A 20662-nucleotide genomic window follows, 5' to 3' on the forward strand; every position below is an offset into this window, starting at 1 on the left:
GTATAGGGGGGAAAAATGCATACCACTAAGATGTTTAAAGCCTATTTATTATATATTAAGTATTTAGCAATATATGATTAGTTTTATATAATGCAAATGTATACATTCGTAATATATCTGAAGAGATTTTCTGAAACTTAATTGCACACATTTTGGTATGTGTTGTCTTTGAAATAACATTCCCTTTGATAGAAAAATGAAATAAAAACAAATGCATAAATCAGTTTCTGTAGAAATTAAATTGTGGTTACTTTTACAATAGATTGAAGATGCTGAGGTCAAGACATGTTACATTCATCAATGTAAGCAGTGAATGTTTATTATTTTATTTCAATTGAATAACGTAATGGATTTCTTCAATTTGGTTCCATTGATTTACAATGTTTTCAAACTAAAATGTTAAATTGACAAAACAGTTCCCCCAAAACGCTGCTTCTACAGAGGTGAAGTTTCTATTTGGTAACTTCGTACAGTGTGTTATGCCTTTTTCAATAACAGGATAATTAGTGTGCTGCCCAGGATTGATTGGGTGGAGCAGTTACTCATAAAGATGTGAAATAACCAACACCATGCTGTTAAGGTATGGCTGCTTGCATTATGTAGTGTTATTTATATTTGACACATCACATACATAAACAATTGTACTAAGAACATTCCCCTATAATTGGCCTCAACTTTCTCAGCTCATGCTCACCTGTTGACTGAGGTGGGTCAGTAGGATATTTTTAGGATATTTATATCAACTAACCGTGGTACATTTCCTGCCAGACATTCTGGGTAAAAATAACCCATAATTATTTTTAAATACTTAACCTGCCTGTGAGACTTGCGCTAAGGCGTGACTGTAAAATTGGGTGAGTCTGTTTTTTTTTTTTTTTGTCATCATTTTGGAATGTATCTTGAGTGAGAAAGAATGAGTTATGCTTTTTCGACGTAAAATATCAGAACTAGTAATCCTTTTGCTTTAACATGTTATCTACATACAGCTATGGCCAAAAGTTTTGCATCGCCTAGAATTTTAGGATTGAGACATTAATGAAAAAAATAAAACTATATGAACATATTTTATTTATTTAATTTCATGTAATCAAAGAAACTACAAAATGACACCACAAGTGTCTACCGGAAGCCATAATAATAGTACAGTATTTAATATTAGATTTTGAAATGTCACATTTAACTGTTGGCAGTTTTTCATTAAGTATATGGAAAACTGGAAAACGGTATGTAATTCATTGTTAACGTAAAATTATTCAGCAGGTTTCATTCGACTTTATGAAGCAAAATTAGTTAATTCTATAGGGTGATGCAAAACATTTGCCCATAGCTGTAGTTTCTAGTTATATCAACATGTGCATACAAAAATAAACATAAATAATTGATGGTAAGAGGTGTGGAGTTACAGGCACTGTATACTGGTCACTAAATAAATGTTTTTATAAGCTATTGGGAGAAAGAGGTATGAGATCTATGAAGTGGAGGTGTAAATAAAACATTTTTATTTGTCTATTATTTCTTCTGCTGGAGCTACGGGCCATTATTTTAAATGTGTTTTGTTAAAGTGAAGAGAGAAATCTGGTTTTCATTGAAAATGTAACTGTTTCTTACCGGTACTTTAACTGTATTTTTATTTTATTTATTTTTTATTCAACAAATGAGTTGTAAGTAGCATCGGTTACAAGAGACCCTGAAATGGAAAAAATGCACTACAATTTTTGTATTGCACTTAGGAGCTCTTTGATGTCTGCAGAACAGAGCATAGTGTAAAGTAGTGCATCATCCGTGTACCGAGAATTCTTTGCTAATGTAGAAGATGGCAAAGAGAAGAACGTCCGATATTTATTTATGTAAATTATTCTGAGTGCACAACAGGCAGGCTTGTTCTGATCAGAAGAGTATGAACATTAAATCGTTCATTCCTTATGCTGCTGTCTATGTACTTCAAAAATGCAAGTTTCCTTGGCAACAAAATCAGGTGAGCCTGTGTACATGCATATCTATACATCAAGCTCTTCAATTAAAAACATAGTAGCTATTTATTGGGGCCCTAATGCCATTACTGTCTGTATTGTATTGTTAGGCCTGCTCAAACACAAACTTCAGTAGCACCTATTGTTTGAATTTTTTTTTTTAGACGTGTGTGGTACAAATACCCATCTATAGTTAGGTCTAATACATTTGTTAGAAGAAAAAGTCTAATTGTTCTTTCCAGTCCATTATCATTTTGTTATAAATCTTTCAATGTAATACCTTCTGCACAGGAAGATAATCTATAGTGTGGTGGCAGCATACATGGCCTGTCAGAATTAAAGTGGAAAAAAAATACATAAAAGGAACTTGCAGGAATTTGAAGAATGAAAAAAAAAAGCTTGGTATTACCCCTGACAACCATGTATTAGTGAAACACTGAAAAGAAAACCAACATCATCTGTATTTTTAGAAATTCTTAAAGATATCTAGAAATTCTAAAATAAACAAATTGAGGTAAAACTTGCAAATTACATCCTATAGCACAATTAAATGATTGAGTGTATACGAATCTGAGGATATAGACCTGTCTGTATGATGTATTTTTATGTCTCTAGAGAGCTGCTTTTTGTACAGTGTATTGTGATTAAAGGAAAGGATCTTGCATGGTGGAAATGTTTCCTGCAAGTCATGGTTAAAAATTGAATATTTAATTAAATAAACTTGTCAGAATATCTGGATGTTTGGAGGTTGTCTGTAAATATGTCACTCATATTTATACATACATCTAATGAAACCACTTGTACAATTGTGATGAACCTTGTACAACACTCTCTTCAGCACAAGTTATTGAATGTATCCGAACATTGGAGTATATGGAAGTTGTCTGTCTGGAAGGCAGCATAAATTAGTCAAACGTGAACAAGTCTAGAAAACTAAACGATAATGAAAATATATTTTTAAGCCTTGGTTAAGTACAGGGTAACCCCGTTAATATTTTGCACATACAGCAAGTGAGGGCTGAAGTGATGTTTTTCTACATCCAAACAGTTGTGAGTGCCAGTGAGGTTGCAATGACGTAATATAGACGTGTCTCGCAGCGGACACCTGTTTATGCGAGCAGTGAGTGAGTCAAATACTCCAGCCGAGGAGAGAGAAGAAAATGTTATTCTGCAAAACCAACAGAGAAAACTGAAAGAACGTGGAAGGTGCACAAGGTATTTATTTAGTACCACACACTATATACTGGTACTTACATTTTTCTGTATTGTTAGTTTTTACGTGCCTGATTTTTAAGCACGAGTTGCAAACTTGTTTTACAGCAACGAACTTTCGAGACGTATGTATTGTAGTCTATATAGTGTGAAGTTCAGCTTTTTTATTTGTTACGTTTTCTAGTTTGTACAAAAAGTCCATATATTTAATGAAGGCAGCTGGTGCTGAAAGTGTAGTCAAAGTAGACAACTTCATTAATTACTGTAGGTTATCTGTCTTTGGCTACATTTTAGCACCATCGGGCTCATGTATGTACACTACAGTATCTGTAACCTCAGGGTATAGGTTTGGAGCATTGTACAATATATCTAAATACGACAATAAACAACCGTGCGTGTGTTTTCATAATGTCTTAATTGAGGAAGACAACATAACTGTTTAATTGTTTCTACTGTTATATGGAATAAAAAGTACTCCACAGGATTTTTCGGTGTATAATTTGGTGATAGATTGATTTAAAAATGTTTAAAAGTACAATTATGATGCATATTGTAATGATTTACAATCATTACAGATACTGGAAGTTATCAAACTTATGAAGTAAAAATAGAAGACATTTTAATTGTATTTAATGACATTTTAACCCCCTGGTAAGGAAAATGGGAAGGGTACAGCACCTTTTGAAAGTCAACAGTTGAGTTAAACAACGTCCCATAATCTGCAGAAGCACTATATTGTGTATGCAGTATTGAATACATTTCAGTAGTTCTAAATAACTTCTGACTTGGCTGCCCAAGTCATACATAATCCCACTGACTGCAATGGTAACAAAGCCTTTCTTGTGTCCTTAGTAACATGTAGTAATTGTGTGATGACGCTTGGTTAGAATACTCTTTAACAAACGTGTCATAATCTAGTGGTATATGGAGCCATCTGTCTGCATCAACCCTACATTTAAATGTGCATACGATGGATGTAGGTCATTGTGATTTACTGTACCTCTGTATCTGGGTCAAATGATCTGTTTTTACCCAAGTGATTTCATAATGAATTGAACGCTTGAAAACATGACTTCTCTCCAGCTCCTTCAGGTTAAAAGCTGGTAGAGCAATAAGAGGTAATGCAGTGATAAGCGTACAGTTCTTCCAAAGAGGCAGGGTCCTGTAATACACCCCACACGTTATACTGGGTCATAAAACAATGATATAAACACTCTCCGTATTTACTGTGTTGCAGCCAAGGCACTGTTCTTCCCATAGCTGTGAATGGCACAGCTGTTACATTACCAGGAGACAGTAAGTAAAGAGTTCTCTTGTCATATTTTCAAGGCCTTTTATTGAAGGGCCACCAAATATTATATAGCATGTAAACATAATGTTTGCAGTAAGTTAATATAAAAGCTGGTTGGTTGAAATATGAACCACAGTTAGATATTTCTCTTAGGGCTGGTTGAATGCCAGTCCTATTGCTATTATATTGCCAGAGGAATGTTGCTGTCACAGTTGGGATTACACTGGGGCTTGCTGGGGCTAGGCCTCATAGCTCAATAGTGAACAACGATAGCTTTATAAAAATGTCAACACTCTTGGAAGGGGTCAAACCCTAGTTGACAGTTCTCTTCTGCATCACCTTAATGCTGGGAGCAGTAGGCTGACTGCATCAATAAAAATTACCTACAGCATAATAATATAGGTATTGGGAGATTTATGGGGACATATATAACATTTCACTTCAATTGAGGTTTGTACAGGAAACGTTGTCTCTGGAAAAGAGGGCATGGTTGATTATCCCCATACATTTATCTGTTTTGTTTTGGTCTTACCATGGTTTTATTGCTACTATTTTCTTGTAATTCCAGAATGTTATAAACATGTGCCAATTTTCAAACTGCACTCCCAGTCTCAGTGATAAAGTAGAGTTGCCAACAGTTCCATCTGCAGCCTGGAAGAAGAGGGAACAATAATCAATTCTTATGATATTACTGATTATTTATTGTACTGGAATCTTATTGATAATTGTATTAGCAGTTCATCTGTAAAAAAAAAATATAATTATCATCCAACTCTAACTGAAAGTGGATAAGGAACAAGCCTGGTTGTGAGAATACAGACAGGTGGGGAAGAACCAAACAGTAAGTAGTTTGCGGTCTGGTAATCGCGTAAATTAAAATCTTTTGGACAACCATTTGTACAGCTGGTAGCCAGTATAGAGTGACTGATTTTCCTTTCTGGGGAATAGCAAATTCCATTTTTCAAAAATGAACAATTCCATTTTTACCACTTTGTTTAAAAATATGCATGAATAAGGTACAGTGATACAGCCAAGTAAGAATATGAATTTGCAGAGGCCTGTTGAAATGAAATAGCTGTATGAACCAATCGCTCAGCGACCACTAGAAATGTCATGGCGACCTGCAGATTAGTTTAACAAATGCTAGAGTGAATAGAAATGTATTAGCAGGGTTATCTTGGAAAAGCCTGTTATTGATGAAATGGAAAAACTGGGATTCTATCCTTAACCTGAAAACTAAAAAAACAGTAGTAAACCTCCATACATACTGTGTAGTGCCTTCTGTTTATATAACTTTATTTTATTTTATTCTTGGGGAAAACAGAGAGGATTGATAACTGCATTATACATGGAGAAAGGATGTTAAGAGATGTCTGGAAGGCAGCAAATAATTGCAACAAGGTATAGTATGATGGAAGAAATGGGTAAGAAAGACATTCAGTGATTAGCATTGCCAAGTTTAGATTATTAATTAAAATATTGGGTGCAGACTCCATTTACAGTACACTAATCTTGTTGAGGTTGTTTAGGAATTGTGAGTACTTGCGAATACTGTAGGACAGTAGTCATTATAAAATACTTTGGTCTGAAATTCTTTGTACAATATAGATATTTATTTAACCAGGATCTAAGCCATGAGGTATTGTGGGGAGCCAATAGGGGAGCTAAATCTTACTGGTACCAACTTTTTTTTTTTTTTTTTTAATAATTTAAATAGTGACAGTACTTAGATATGCAACCATTTGGGTCAATTGAAATTGAAGATTTGCTATCAAATGCAATTAGTTACTAAGTTAGATTAGGCTTTCTTTGAGAGAACAATACTTGCAGCATTTATTTTACAGGTCAGTGTCAATTACTTATGTCAACGTATGCAATAATGAGCATTATTTGCATTGAAGTGTAAATGATTTTGCTATTAATTAATACATGCATGTTGTGGAAAGGGTTTTAACAAATTAGGATTGAAAAGACAATAGAGTGCCACAGGGATCTACATTTCTAGTTAACATTTTTGCTAGCTGTGCTTGTCTGTGGCAGACACTTTGTCATAGGCTGAAGCATTGGGCTGTTGGATTGCATGTCAGATTTATCTCTACTTTAACTATGTTGGTTGATGAATTACAGCATAACTGCCAAGTCACATAAATCCAGGAAGTGTCACAAGGGGTTGTCTGTTATGTTATCAGCATGTGGTTTCTTAGCAGTTCAATCAAGGACACAATAGTTCCTACAGTAATTGCTTTCATATGGTGTTGGACAGATCAGCGCGGGACGATACCGCTATGCCGCTGAGCGGTATCCAGAGCGATTTTTTTTCTGGCTGCCGCGCGGTACCATTGGTAACCAATCACAGCCAAGTGCTGACAGCACGTGCTTGCCAGGAAAAATCATGAATTAAACTGTTGTTTATAGAGGTGTCCAAGCACCCTTATGTGTTTGATCCCTCCCTCATTAAATACAAGGACAGGCAAGTCAGTATTTTATACATCGACCCTGTTAAGCATCCTTCCTGTAGCCAATTTGATACTGTTATCATGTTTTGCCTTTTTTATTATTTCTGCAGATCACTACTATTTTTACCAAAGAATTGGCTGTAAAAGGATATATTTTCTAACACTATAGTAGTAGGCTACTTGCTGTCAGCAATGTGTTGTTTCTTTGCTAAGCTGATCACTCATTTCATACACCTGCATATAGATGACAGAAAAACAACTTTGAAAAACAACCCAGTGTATTTATTTAGTAGATTATGTGGGGGGCGTTACAGCTATGGCCAAAAGTTTTGCATCACACCCTATATAATTAGGCTAATAATGTTACATTGAGATATTGAAATTATATATCGCTTTGTAGTTTTCCAAAGATTCAAAAAAATGTGACATTTCAAAATCTAACATGAAATACTGTACTACCATTGTAGTTTCCGGTAGACTTTTGAGGTACCATTTTATAGTTACTTAGATAGCATGATGTTAAATAAAATTTTGTTCTTATAGGTTGTTTTTTTTGTCTGCATCCTAATATTCTATATGTGCAAAACTTTTGGCCACAATGTAAATTATATTCAAGTACATTCAATTTTTCTATATTGTAAGAAAAGTCAGTCGAATAGTGCATACCGCGCCTGTGTCTCCAGGTGCAGACTAGCGGTATCACACTGTGAAAATGCCCAGCGGTGCCACACTGCACCTGTCTGTCTCAGACTTAAGATGCAGATAACGTAAATTTCATGTATCATGAAATGTATTACATTGCGTAATTTATAGGCCTATATACTGAGCATCAAAAGAAACATATCACTTATATTTGGATACAATTCACTAGATGTGATCGAAAAATGACAAACTCTGTTTTAGAGCAGGTGCAGTGACTTTTTATTGTGCTGATTAACAACTGACATCACGAAGATGCTACAAAATGATCTGTCTATCTTGGGCAGGTGTTGTGATTCTTGGTCTCCCAGTTCGTGGCCTGTCATTGACAGAGTGTGTCTGGTTATACTGTCTCGCCAGGTTTGAAATTGCTGGCTGTGAGCACCCAAGACAGCGAGCCACAGTATGCTGCCCTAGTCCAGCCTCCAACATGCAGATTGCACAAAGGCGCTTCATTCTTGACAGACATGGCATATTGTTTGTTTTTTTTTCTGTGATTTTCTTTATTGCTTTTATTCAAGCTTGCAATTCAACAGCCAAAATCACTCCATATCCAGTGTCCAATCAACTGTCTCACAAATTAGGTGATTAAGTTCATATGCTTGTCATAGTCACTCAAGCGTGTCATGGTGAAGGGTGAATGATCGAATTATTAAAAAGAAACCAAAAACATTTAGTCAATGTCTGTCATTTATATACCTTATTTTTTTTTGAAAATTATAATAGTGATAAGTTTCTTTTGATGCCCGGTGTGTGTGTGTATATATATATGTATATATAAATTATTATACAGTAATCTCTGGCTAAGAGAACACCCTTCAGGAAGCAAGCGAAGTGTTCTCTAAGACCACCATACACAATATGCAATAAATATTGTATTACTTGTCATGACGCATGTGCATCAACCTATGAAATGAACAGAATAAGAGAAAAGCAATAGGCAAGTGTGTGTTAATAAACTATAAAGTAACAGACAAACTAACGTTAATAAACAAACTGTCAAAATAAATGAACACAGCACCCCTACACACGTTAAAAAATGCAGCAGCAGCTCTAGATTAATTATGAATGCTTGTACAGGAGCAATATTCAAGACATGCACAAAATTATTTAACAGAACAGCAACTCCCCAGAACGGAAAACACCAAATTGCTCTAATTCAGGTTTTTTTCAGGAGCTCAAACAATTTCCACCTTTTTGTACCACAAGAAACAGTGGTGCATTTTGCTGTTTGTTTATATGCCATTTTGTGCTCTCGTGGAAATCAGAATACAAAATAAGGCAGTCATATGACAGGGGTTCTGGAAAGACACTCTCGCGATGGAAAGTCACATTTGAAAAGATTGAATAAACCATTTGAATTTAAGTTTGATGATGAGTTATCAGGTTACAAAGCAGTACTGTATCAGTTATGAATGAATTGCTAGCGGTGCCAAAAAAGTGTTCTTTTAAGCAAAGTTCCTGTTCCTTTAGGTGGAGTATTTAAAATGGGGGGAAAAATCTGTTTCACCACAAGGGTGTTCTCTTAGGCAAAGTGTTCTCTTAGGGGGTGTTCCTATCCACAGAGACTACTGTATGTCTTCAGGGCATAGAGCCCTTGGAGTAACAGTTTTGCTCCATAAGCCTCAACAGTAAGTGTTTGTGTAGTGGAAGTGCTTCACAAGCAGCTCAAAGTTACGGTAGCAGTAATGTAGGTTACCTGGATGGAATGTGTTTCAAATAAACAGATGTATACAGTTTGGTTATTTATTTAACCAGAAGTTTTGAGACATTATTATATAAAGAAAGTTTAGATGCATTTTACAGTGTTCACAATAATTAAGACCTGATTTAATGATTTCTGAATGCAAAATAGATTCTTTTTCAATGGATTGGTGTCTGAATTACAGTTACAGGAAGATTAAAGAGAAGAAATCCCCTTTGTGGGCAGGATTGTGGGATAAAAGCCTAGCGATATCTCATCTACCAACCTGATGAGGGTAGAAACCACTAGCACCAGATACCATACCGGTAATCAGGTTTGCTTACACCTGTATCTTTTTAAAAGTAAAAAGTAGCTTTATGCCATCTAGAAATGCACTGATTCACTGATGTGCAATTAAGGGAAGAAACCCATTATACAATTATTTGATTTGAATATAAGCACAAATGAAAGTTGATGTAATGCCTTCTGTACCATAAAATATGTTAAATTATGTATACAGTATTTAGTGTATACATTTCTTTTCATCAACCTCTTGAAATACCAGGGTAAAGCATAACAATGTATGGTCATTTACAGATCAATGTGTTAAAGCTAGGGTCAACCTTAATAGAATATTATATTGCTCATTACGTAGATTATTCAATATAATATCCAAAAAAATATTATTTTCTATATTATTTGCCTGTGCATGCCTATTGCTCTTTCCATCTGTAACATTATGCTTAAGGAGCTAAGGAGTGTATACTTCAGCACAGGTCACATGTTTAACAACCTTTTGATATGGTATGCTGAAAAGGTCAGAACTCACAGAGAGGTTTGGTGGAATGTGCACTTTCCAATTCAAGTGTAAAACAACTACAATGAGTTTTGAGTTTTTTATATATCTTTTTATTCCAGTTGAACTTCACCGTTTCCATATAGTTTGTTCAAATGTGTACTATAATGTAAAAAAAAAAAACTATACAAACCCTTTATCACCTATTCAGTGTTAATTTACAGTGAATATACTGTGAATGCATTTTTTGGGGGCATTAATATACAAATCAGAGAAGGACTTGTCAGAGTGGAAAGATATGTAATGAAAGCTGACGGCTGTACCAAAAGGGCTCCGAAGGGACCAGACCCAAATTCATATTCAAATTTGTTGTGAAAGACACTATATAAATGGAATATTTTATAAAGACAGGACAAGACCACCAAATTACAAACAAGTCTTCTTTACATTAAACATAATAACAGCTGTTATAATACAGTAGCTTTTGTGATCGTGCATTGTGTATCCGCTATTACCAGTGTTTTACTACAATGCATAAAACATGAATGCATTTGTTTTATTATACTTCCAATTATTCTTTCACTTACAGTGCTGCCACATACATTTGTAAATGTAGCCCATAGAACCTTAACTCCCAGTAAAAATAGTTCACCACTGGGTGTCACTGTTGTTCCATCCACAGTTTATTTTATGGCAGCAGAAAAGTATAACTTGAAAGGTACTGGAAAACTGAAAATTAACTTGACCACGTGTGTATGTCATCAGTATAATTCCTGTGCAGGGCTTCACAGGTTTTTTTTTACATGGTTTCAATTTTGAGGTTTCACACTTTCTTGCCTCGGTACATGCTGACATTTGAATTGGAAAATCTCAGTGATAGTCCTTCAGTATTTCGGGGCCTTAACTTCTGGATCAGTGGCTAACAACTTGCTGTCCAGGGACCACATGTGGTCAGTGAGCAAATGCATGGATGTACCCATTTACCACACACCCAAACAGCTCAATCCGCTGCCCTGCATAGCAGCTCAGCCAACAGGCTCTGTACTTCCTAAAAACATCCTTGTTACCATTTATCTATCTATTCCGAAGAAAGTAAAACATGTATCATACTAATTTTAATAATGTAATCACCTTTGTGCAACTAGAATGCAATTTTGCCCAATAGAAAACTTGCAGTTTTCAGATTTAACCACAAAAATGTCTAAAGCTATAGTGGTGCAGTATAAATACATTTGTATTTCAGGCAAAATCTGTTGCCAAGGCATGAAAATGTTCAGCTTCTTTAACTTCTAATCTTTTCCACATTTGTTATCCTTAAATTCCTACTTTTATTCTTTTTTATTCTCTCATAACAAGATACCACATTGTACTACTGTATGTGTGTGTGTGTGATATATATATCCTGACAAAAAACATTCTATATTTCTTCTTGCTGTGAGACTTAGCATTTTGATTTGGCTATTAGTTTACTAGTCATTATCTAACTTTATTGGTGATATTTTGCTGAAGTCTAGGATAAGTTTGTACTGACATTGCTGTTACAAAATTAGATTTGTCTCTCTGCTTATATGAATGTAATTAGAAAGTATTCACTGATACCAGAAGAATGTGTTTTAAGCCACTCTATTTTTAGCTAAGTCATGCTGCTTTAGCAGTATTTTCCTGGAGGTCGAATTTTGTTGCTCAGCAGTTACACCTCACAAACCCTGTGTAAGTTAAATGGATGCCCAAAATATTGGTTTAAAGTACATATATGCATTAAATTACAGTAATGCTCACAAAGCGTTTCCTTTTTAAATAAAGTGGATTGCAGGCAGTACAGCCAATGTCTAGCTAATTTCTTCTCACCACATTCTCACATAATTTTCTTTGTCCATACTACCATTCTGCTAAGAGAAAAGTTTAACTAATTGCTAATGGTGTCTTCACATACAGTACAGTAATTATGTCAAACTGAATGGGTAATACGAGACCCATCTACAACTGGTTCATCAAGAAGTATCCCCAGTTTAATGCCTGCAGCATTGCAAATGCATTGCTGGAACAGACATCAAGAGATAATGCAGATCACTGATTTCCATTTACCAAACATTTAACAACTTTAACATGAAGAGCAGTTTGTTTGAGTGGACTGAGAATGACTTACTTCCCAATTTCTGTACTTCTCAAGAAGGTCAAACGCTGTCTTATGATTGCAAGCTGATAGTTTGTCACTTTTTATTTTTTTTATTTTTTACTAAAAACTTTGGAACTTTTGAAGCTGTAGCTTCTCAAAGAAACTACGTAAAGGAAGGCCCACAGGAACTTGATCTTCAGCCGAGAAGCTGCATGCAAACTGTAAGAGTTAATATACAGCATTTACAGTACATTTACATGGAAGTCTTAAAGTAGTTTTACAGAGCAGAAATGCAGTAAAAATAACATTATACAGCTTATGGTGTAGGGTTAAGTAACCTTGACCTATTCAATGTTGAAGAGAGGCTAGACCTTTAAAAATACTGAAAATGAGTCAGTGTGTACATTAGTGTATACCAGGTGATTGGAGATCACCAAAAAAAAAGTACATCTGAGGCAATGTCATTTGTAAATTGTTGTGCAGTAAAATACATATTACCGTGTACACCACTGCAATTTCTTGGAATTTAATGGAACATTACATTGGCAGGTAGAAGCTATATTTTTTACATAATATTATTCAGTTATATAGTTTACAGTTTGAAAGAAAACAACTAGATAGCTTTATTGGTGACAATAAATAAATGTCGAGTGTTCTGTCTTAATTCCAAAGGTCTGTCAGTTATTTATTGTGCTGATTGATTTCATTGCACAATTAACAGTTGTGTGTTAATTAAACAATCAAATCAGAGGTACACATTTAAACATTGAGGAAAATATTTTTTCACACACATATTAAAAAGCAATAGGGTCTTTTATTCAGATATATTTTTGAAATATGGTTTATTTGCTACTATTTTTCCCCTGCCTTCTGAAGTGCTATTTTTTGAGGTCCAGCCAGGTTGCTGTTTATTAGTAGCTGCACAGGGCACTTGACCCCTTGCAGTCCGGATAATTTACTGAAGGAGTTATTTGCAAAAATCAGGGAGCATCAATTGGTGACACCTGATAGCTGTTAGCTTTTTACAACGCCAAACCACTTCCAGTGAAGGTTACTTAAACTATGGGCCAGTAAACGTGGCATTAAACTATGCGCCAGTAAACATGGCATTAACGTATGTTCGTTATCGTCCAAGTATAAATACATTTTAAGACAGTTGTAGCATTAGAAGTGCTTTACTTAAAAGTTTCAATATAGTTCTGAGTTTAAAGTACAATTAGTAACTCAGTGCAAAGTCCATGACAAAGAAACAGTGGGTTTACAGTGTGGAGGCTTGCCAGATCTCATTACAGCACAGCGTTTCATACCAACAACGAAGAACCTTTTTTGTAAGTTTCACTGTGCAGCAGTACAGTACTTTCAGGTAGTACCTACAAAAATGTGTTCTGCAGTGACAACATGCATTTCTGGAGCTTAATATCAACTATGAGAAAGCAATGAAGGCTAATTTAAGAGACATCATTTTAAAAATAACTTTATTGTGGTAGATCATGTTTGGTAGGAGGGATCATTTATCCTGCTTTAGCAGACTAGCAGCAAATTAAGTTCTGAGGTTAAGCTGCATGCAGAGGGCACAGGAGCCCAATGTGTTAACAACGTTCTCTCTAGATACAAACAGTGAAGTGCTTCTGTTCTCTCTGATTTAGATGATGCCTTGGATATAGACAACCTGATGAATGATATGAATAATACACTGAAAGACTTAAACACTTCTGGGAGCCTGGGAGAAAAAGCAGCTGTTTTTCAAAGCGGCAGGAATAATGCAAGCGGGTTTCTCAGTGCGCCGTTGATACCTCTGCGTGCACCCCTATTACCACCAAAACTACAAGACAAGGCAGCTCTTTATAAGGGAAATAGGTATGGTCAATTTAATTACTATTAAACATCTTATTAAACACTTTTTTTACAGGGTTTCTATGTGTGTATTTGAAATATCCTTCATCAGATACTAGGGGAGAATATCTATCGGGGGGAATGTTTATTTTATTTTATTTTTTTTTTTAAATTTAGTCGTTGCCAATTAGTTTTTATTATTTTCTCCCCAATTTGAAATGCCCAATTATTTTTAGGCTCAGCTCACCGCTACCACCCCTGCGCTGACTTGGGAGGGGCAAAGATGAACACACGCTGTCCTCCGAAGCGTGTTCCTGTCAGCCGCCTGCTTCTTTACACTCTGCAGACTCACCGTGCAGCCGCCTCAGAGCTACAGCGTCGGAGGACAACGCAGCACTGGGCAGCTTACAGGCAAGCCCGCAGGCGCCCGGCCAGACTACAGGGGTCGCTGGTGCGCAGTGAGCCGAGGACACCCTGGCCGACCTAACCCTCCCTCCCCCGGACGACGGTCGGCTGTGGAATAGCCTGGACCCGAACTCGCGACGTCCAGGCTATAGAGAGCATCCTGCACTCTAGCGAGTGCTTTTACTGGATGTGCCACTCGGGAGCCCTCGGAGGGAATGTTTTATGTATTATTTTATACTGTGAATTGATTGCATCGTGATTTTGTGATCAATAATTCTGTCTTTTTAAGTTACAGCCTTATATCTACTATTATCTCAATAACGTGGCAATCTGTAGTTTTATGTACCTGTAAACCATATAGATCAAAGGTTGATCGATTTTAATGTTTATCACTAATCAGCTATAGCTATGCACATTTTGTAATTTGATATTGCCATCTGCTTCTTTCCTGTAAATACTAAGTAAAGTATTCAGTGGAGCTCTGATCTTTCTCTGTCGAGCAGTTCAGCTACCTGTGACACAACCAGCCTGGTTGTTAACGAGACTGTCACAGTCATACTGTCTTCTCTTCCTTACATAGTTTTTTTCCTGCAATTTAACAATACACAGGTTTTTTGTATTTATTCATTTTATAAAATACTGTATTTGCTTGAGTAAAAGTCGACCTTGTGTAAAAGTAGACCCCCATATTGTGAGGGCGAGATTCGGGTATTTCTTTCCCCTAAATATATGTATTAGATATCCTGACACCCTTTTGAGCGGCAGATTTGCAAAAATAACAATTTTATAAGCACTTCTACCTAGAACCGTGTTTGTTTATTTTGGCCCACGTGCTGTTTGTGTGTTCCACTATGTTTGAATTCTGATCCCAAAGGGAAATATTTGATTTCCGGTTTAGTTTTTTTATAATGGTTTAGCTAAAAAATATTTCCTGAATCCGAGAGGTTTAAATAGCCCAAATAAACGCAGTAAATGTCTAGATATCTTACGCAGGAAATATGTGGATTTAGCATTTATACAAGAATCGCATTTGCGCGTAGTAGATGTCCATAGATTACAAAACAAATGTTACAGAGTTGCTGCAACATCTAGTGATGGTTTGAAAACAAAGGGTGTGGTTATTCTTATTAAATGCAGTCTCCATTTTAATATAGAAAAGGTTAGTAATGACAAATTGGGAAGACTGGCTTACATATGTACGACACTACAGGGGAAACAAATTGCTTTTGGTAGTATATATGCCCCCACTGTCTTTGGCTGTGGAATAGCCTGGACCCGAACTCGCGACGTCCAGGCTATAGAGAGCATCCTGCACTCTAGCGAGTGCTTTTACTGGATGTGCCACTCGGGAGCCCTCGGAGGGAATGTTTTATGTATTATTTTATACTGTGAATTGATTGCATCGTGATTTTGTGATCAATAATTCTGTCTTTTTAAGTTACAGCCTTATATCTACTATTATCTCAATAACGTGGCAATCTGTAGTTTTATGTACCTGTAAACCATATAGATCAAAGGTTGATCGATTTTAATGTTTATCACTAATCAGCTATAGCTATGCACATTTTGTAATTTGATATTGCCATCTGCTTCTTTCCTGTAAATACTAAGTAAAGTATTCAGTGGAGCTCTGATCTTTCTCTGTCGAGCAGTTCAGCTACCTGTGACACAACCAGCCTGGTTGTTAACGAGACTGTCACAGTCATACTGTCTTCTCTTCCTTACATAGTTTTTTTCCTGCAATTTAACAATACACAGGTTTTTTGTATTTATTCATTTTATAAAATACTGTATTTGCTTGAGTAAAAGTCGACCTTGTGTAAAAGTAGACCCCCATATTGTGAGGGCGAGATTCGGGTATTTCTTTCCCCTAAATATATGTATTAGATATCCTGACACCCTTTTGAGCGGCAGATTTGCAAAAATAACAATTTTATAAGCACTTCTACCTAGAACCGTGTTTGTTTATTTTGGCCCACGTGCTGTTTGTGTGTTCCACTATGTTTGAATTCTGATCCCAAAGGGAAATATTTGATTTCCGGTTTAGTTTTTTTATAATGGTTTAGCTAAAAAATATTTCCTGAATCCGAGAGGTTTAAATAGCCCAAATAAACGCAGTAAATGTCTAGATATCTTACGCAGGAAATATGTGGATTTAGCATTTATACAAGAATCGCATTTGCGCGTAGTAGATGTCCATAGATTACAAAACAAATGTTACAGAGTTGCTGCAACATCTAGTGGTGGTTTGAAAACAAAGGGTGTGGTTATTCTTATTAAATGCAGTCTCCATTTTAATATAGAAAAGGTTAGTAATGACAAATTGGGAAGACTGGCTTACATATGTACGACACTACAGGGGAAACAAATTGCTTTTGGTAGTATATATGCCCCCACTGTCTTTGACTCAAACTTTTTCCCTCTTCTAACAAAAGAATTACTATCCCTATCGGGGTACTCTCTGATAATGGCGGGAGATATGAATGCTGTTTTTGACTTGCAACAAGACCGATCAAGTGGTGCCTTTTCTATTTCGCAACAATTAGCATCCCAAGCATAAACTTTCTGAGGCAGAGTCAGCAGAATTAGGCAAACCCATCTCTACTGATGAGCTAAAAGCAGCACTGGTGAGTGCTAAAAAAGGCAAAACCCCAGGACCTGATGGCATTTTTGGGACATACTTGGGCCAGTTTGGCTTGACACAATAAACTCAGCAATCGAGAAAGGTGCATTTCACCGTGATCTCAATATCGCTCTAATCTCTCTGATTCCTAAAAAAGGGAAAGATCCCACTGAGTGTGCTAATTATCGTTCAATTTCATTGATTAACTCTGACATGAAGCTGTATTCTAGAATTTTAGCTTTACGTTTAGAAAAATATATGGGCAGACTTATTCACCCTGATCAGTCTGGCTTTATGAAGGGGCGGTTTGCTGCAGACAACGTTCGCCGCCTACTACATATAATACATGAGGCAAAAGATTTAAATACTCCTTGTGTGGACCTTTCATTAGATGCGAAGAAGGCTTTTGATAGAATTGAGTGGAACTTTCTTTGGCTGGTATTGGAGAGATTTGGTTTGGGTGACAATTTTATCAATATTATTTTTACAATATATGCCAATCCTTCTGCTATGGTCTCAACTGGTAGTTTACACTCCGAAACCTTTAATATTCTTAGGGGAAGCCGGCAAGGCTGCCCTTTATCGCCTATGCAATTTGCTTTCTCTTGAGCGCAGAATATTAGGCAGAACGAAATAGTGCCTCCCATAAAATTTTAATCTTCAAGCCACGCTATATCGTTGTGTGCCGATGATTTCCTATTGTATGTTGCAGATATTCAAAATTCTATCCCAAATATTTTAACAGCTTTTAATTAATTTAGTGACCTCTCTGGTTATAAAATTAACTGGGCAAAATCTGCCCTGATGCCCCTTAATGCAGCTGCGGGCAGGGTCTTGCTACCCTCCATTATTCCGATTAAAAAACAATTTATATACCTAGGTATTGATATACAGCTCTCCCTTCAATCCATTGTCAAAAATAAATATCTCAAAGTACTAAGGGAGGTGAAGGGAGACATTGAGAGACGGACAGTGATGCACACCTCCCTACAAGCTTGAATCGCTACAGTTAAAATGAATATTCTTCCTCAAATTAATTTTATTAGTGCATTATTAGTGCATTATTTTTCTGAATCTGTTGTGTTTTTGAGGTGTTACTCTTAATTTTAGTTACACTAAAATAAACTTTTAAAGGCATTGCAACCGGCTTCTAGTTGGAATGTTTGACAAATAGTTGTATACGTTTCTTATATACTAGCATTGAGTGCTTTTGTAGTTATGTATCATCTGTAACTATAACATACACCCACGGGTTGGGTTGCCTTACAGCCTATTTAATATGCCTGTGATTTCTGAAATGGCTAAATTAATTTCATTTAAACATCAAGGAGTAATTACCTTTCATAGCTCCCTTTGAGCTACATTTAAAGTATGTGGAATAACGTCTTGCAACAAATGTCTAATAAATGTTTTAACAATTATTATTCAGGTTTGACATTAACAATGGCCCTGCGGCCTGGGTTCGGTACAGATCACAGTTTGGCTGGTAGTTATGAAGCACTGCAGGCCCAACTGGGCTGGTAAAATGTTTTAACTGTATAATGTATATATACTATAGTGTTCCGTGTTCTCGATTTTTATCTTTAAAAACATTTCCCGGGAATTTATTTTTACCAGTATTAAAATAGGGATAAAATCAGTAAAAAAAAATTGTTTTTAATTTAAACATTGGGAAAAAAAATTCTCACTAAACACACTTTACATGTGGAATATGATGCATAGCAGTTCTGGTTTCTAATTTAAGTTTAATGTCCCTGGCATGTATGATGAAGCAGAACCTGTGCAAAATGTTCCCGTTAGCTGGTACTTTGCGAACGTTTGGGCAATCGTGCTGGCGGAAATAGTATCTGCAGAAGGTAAGAACATGACAAAAGCACAAAAGATTTATTCGCCTTTAAATCATAAAAAGAAAAGAACATTTACAGAACTGGACGGTCTAAGCCATCTGGAGACGTGTCAATGTGTCGCTTACTTTCAGTATGTTCTTTTATTCTGTAAGCACGAACATGTACCTCTCGCTCACTTCTGCTATTTGGCTTTTTGTATACTTCGAAACATTTGTTTTTTTTTCATATTCATAAACTGATTTACGTTTTCTCCCCATTCCTCACTCACTCAAAATATTATATTTTTGTGTAAATATTTCAATTTCGTTTTTGATCAAGCTAGTTAATCCCGGCAATTGCCACAATAATCAGACTTTGATTGGCCAACAGAATCAGTTGATAATGTGTTTGTGAACAGAGAACCAATGTGCGACATTTGAACATCATTGATCCTCTGACGCCTAAACGTACCTGCCTGCTGTATGTTAGGATGCAATGTGAGGGTGCTTATTACAATATCAGTCAAAATAATTGTGTATTTCCTAGAAAATAGTACCAGGAAAATACTGAATAGTAGACAAATCCGGTATAAATCAGAAAAAAAAATCCTGCTCTCTATTTGCAACAATGTTATTTACCAATGTGTGTTATAAATATTGTTTGATACACTATACTTACACGGCAATGATACCTCTTGTCAGTGTATTGAACAGTCATTTGTCATACCAAGTGGTAGTTAAAAATCTGGTGAATGGCACAGGGTAAAAATATTTATGACTCCAATTGTGAAAGTCAATGGTGTTAATTCATAAATATTGGTACCCTTTGCCTTAACTACATGTAGAGCCCTGTTATTGTGGAAATAGAGGGCGGTTCTCCAAGCGAGGGCGGTTCTCCAAGTAGTCAAGGGGAAACCCCTATTCTGTTACTAAGTCACAAGTACTTTGTCGTTATTCTAGTAGTCCCTTTACATGAAGTTCCTATAATATCAATTTGTTCTGTACCACATTTTGCTACAAAAATAGCTTCAAAAATGTTTTTGTCCCCATTTTGTTAATTATCTAAATGGTAGATCTTTGCTCTTGGCATACATTTTATTTCTAGTTACCACCCATGCTCCCAAATTAATTGCCGTCCTTTTAAATTGTAGTTAATAATTACCCTTTAAATGAGGTATGCTGCCAAGACAAAATTATCGGAGGTTAAGTGGTTAAAGGATTTTATCTCGGTGCATAACCAAAAAATGTTTAGCATTTTAAGCAAGTACAGTATACAGTAATTCTATTTGAATGTGTTATATTTTAGGTAACCTTATTAGTGATACCAGTTGTTATGTACAGTAATTTAACAAAAGTCATTGCATAGTAATATTTGAAACATGTTTTTCATACAGGAAACATGAAAAACATGAGGAAATGCTGGAAGCCTCAATTCCAAATCCTTTTCCAGAGCTCTTCACCTCTACAGTTTCATCAATAGTCTCAGAATGCTTATTACCTTGGACCAAGAAGAGTAAAACTCAGGTTTGTAATATTAAAGTTTTATACAGAAAAACTGTTTCATTCTGGCAGACATGAATACAAAAGAATCATATTTACAAGCTTATTGGAAAGTGTATTAAGTGTATTAATAACACAAATTAGTAAACATCATGCATAACAGTATACATCATGCCCAGGGCTGCATAATATTGTTTATTGCAATTGTACTTTGGTAACTTTTGGTAATGTTAAGCATGTTTGTCAAGAAAA

The 20662-nt window shown here is 35.8% G+C and overlaps 1 protein-coding gene across 3 annotated transcripts in view; it reads left to right on the top strand.

The window, feature by feature from the left end:
• The first annotated feature begins 3084 nt into the window (after positions 1-3084).
• The window catches only part of LOC117426446 (growth factor receptor-bound protein 14-like), a 52790-nt gene continuing 35212 nt past the window's right edge, over positions 3085-20662 (top strand). Inside the window, exons 1-6 of one of the 3 annotated variants that reach the window (XM_059033734.1) lie at positions 3085-3185; positions 4420-4478; positions 5259-5314; positions 5798-5874; positions 13871-14081; positions 20305-20434. In XM_059033734.1, the coding sequence (XP_058889717.1) occupies positions 13897-14081; positions 20305-20434 (315 nt within the window). In that variant the 5' untranslated portion in view covers positions 3085-3185; positions 4420-4478; positions 5259-5314; positions 5798-5874; positions 13871-13896. Of the gene's footprint in view, positions 3186-4419; positions 5875-13870; positions 14082-20304; positions 20435-20662 lie in introns of all 3 variants that reach the window. The other 2 variants (XM_034044013.3, XM_059033733.1) reach the window with 2 other exon arrangements.

This window comes from Acipenser ruthenus, chromosome 11 (assembly GCF_902713425.1).
Source record: "Acipenser ruthenus chromosome 11, fAciRut3.2 maternal haplotype, whole genome shotgun sequence".
Taxonomy (NCBI): domain Eukaryota; kingdom Metazoa; phylum Chordata; class Actinopteri; order Acipenseriformes; family Acipenseridae; genus Acipenser; species Acipenser ruthenus.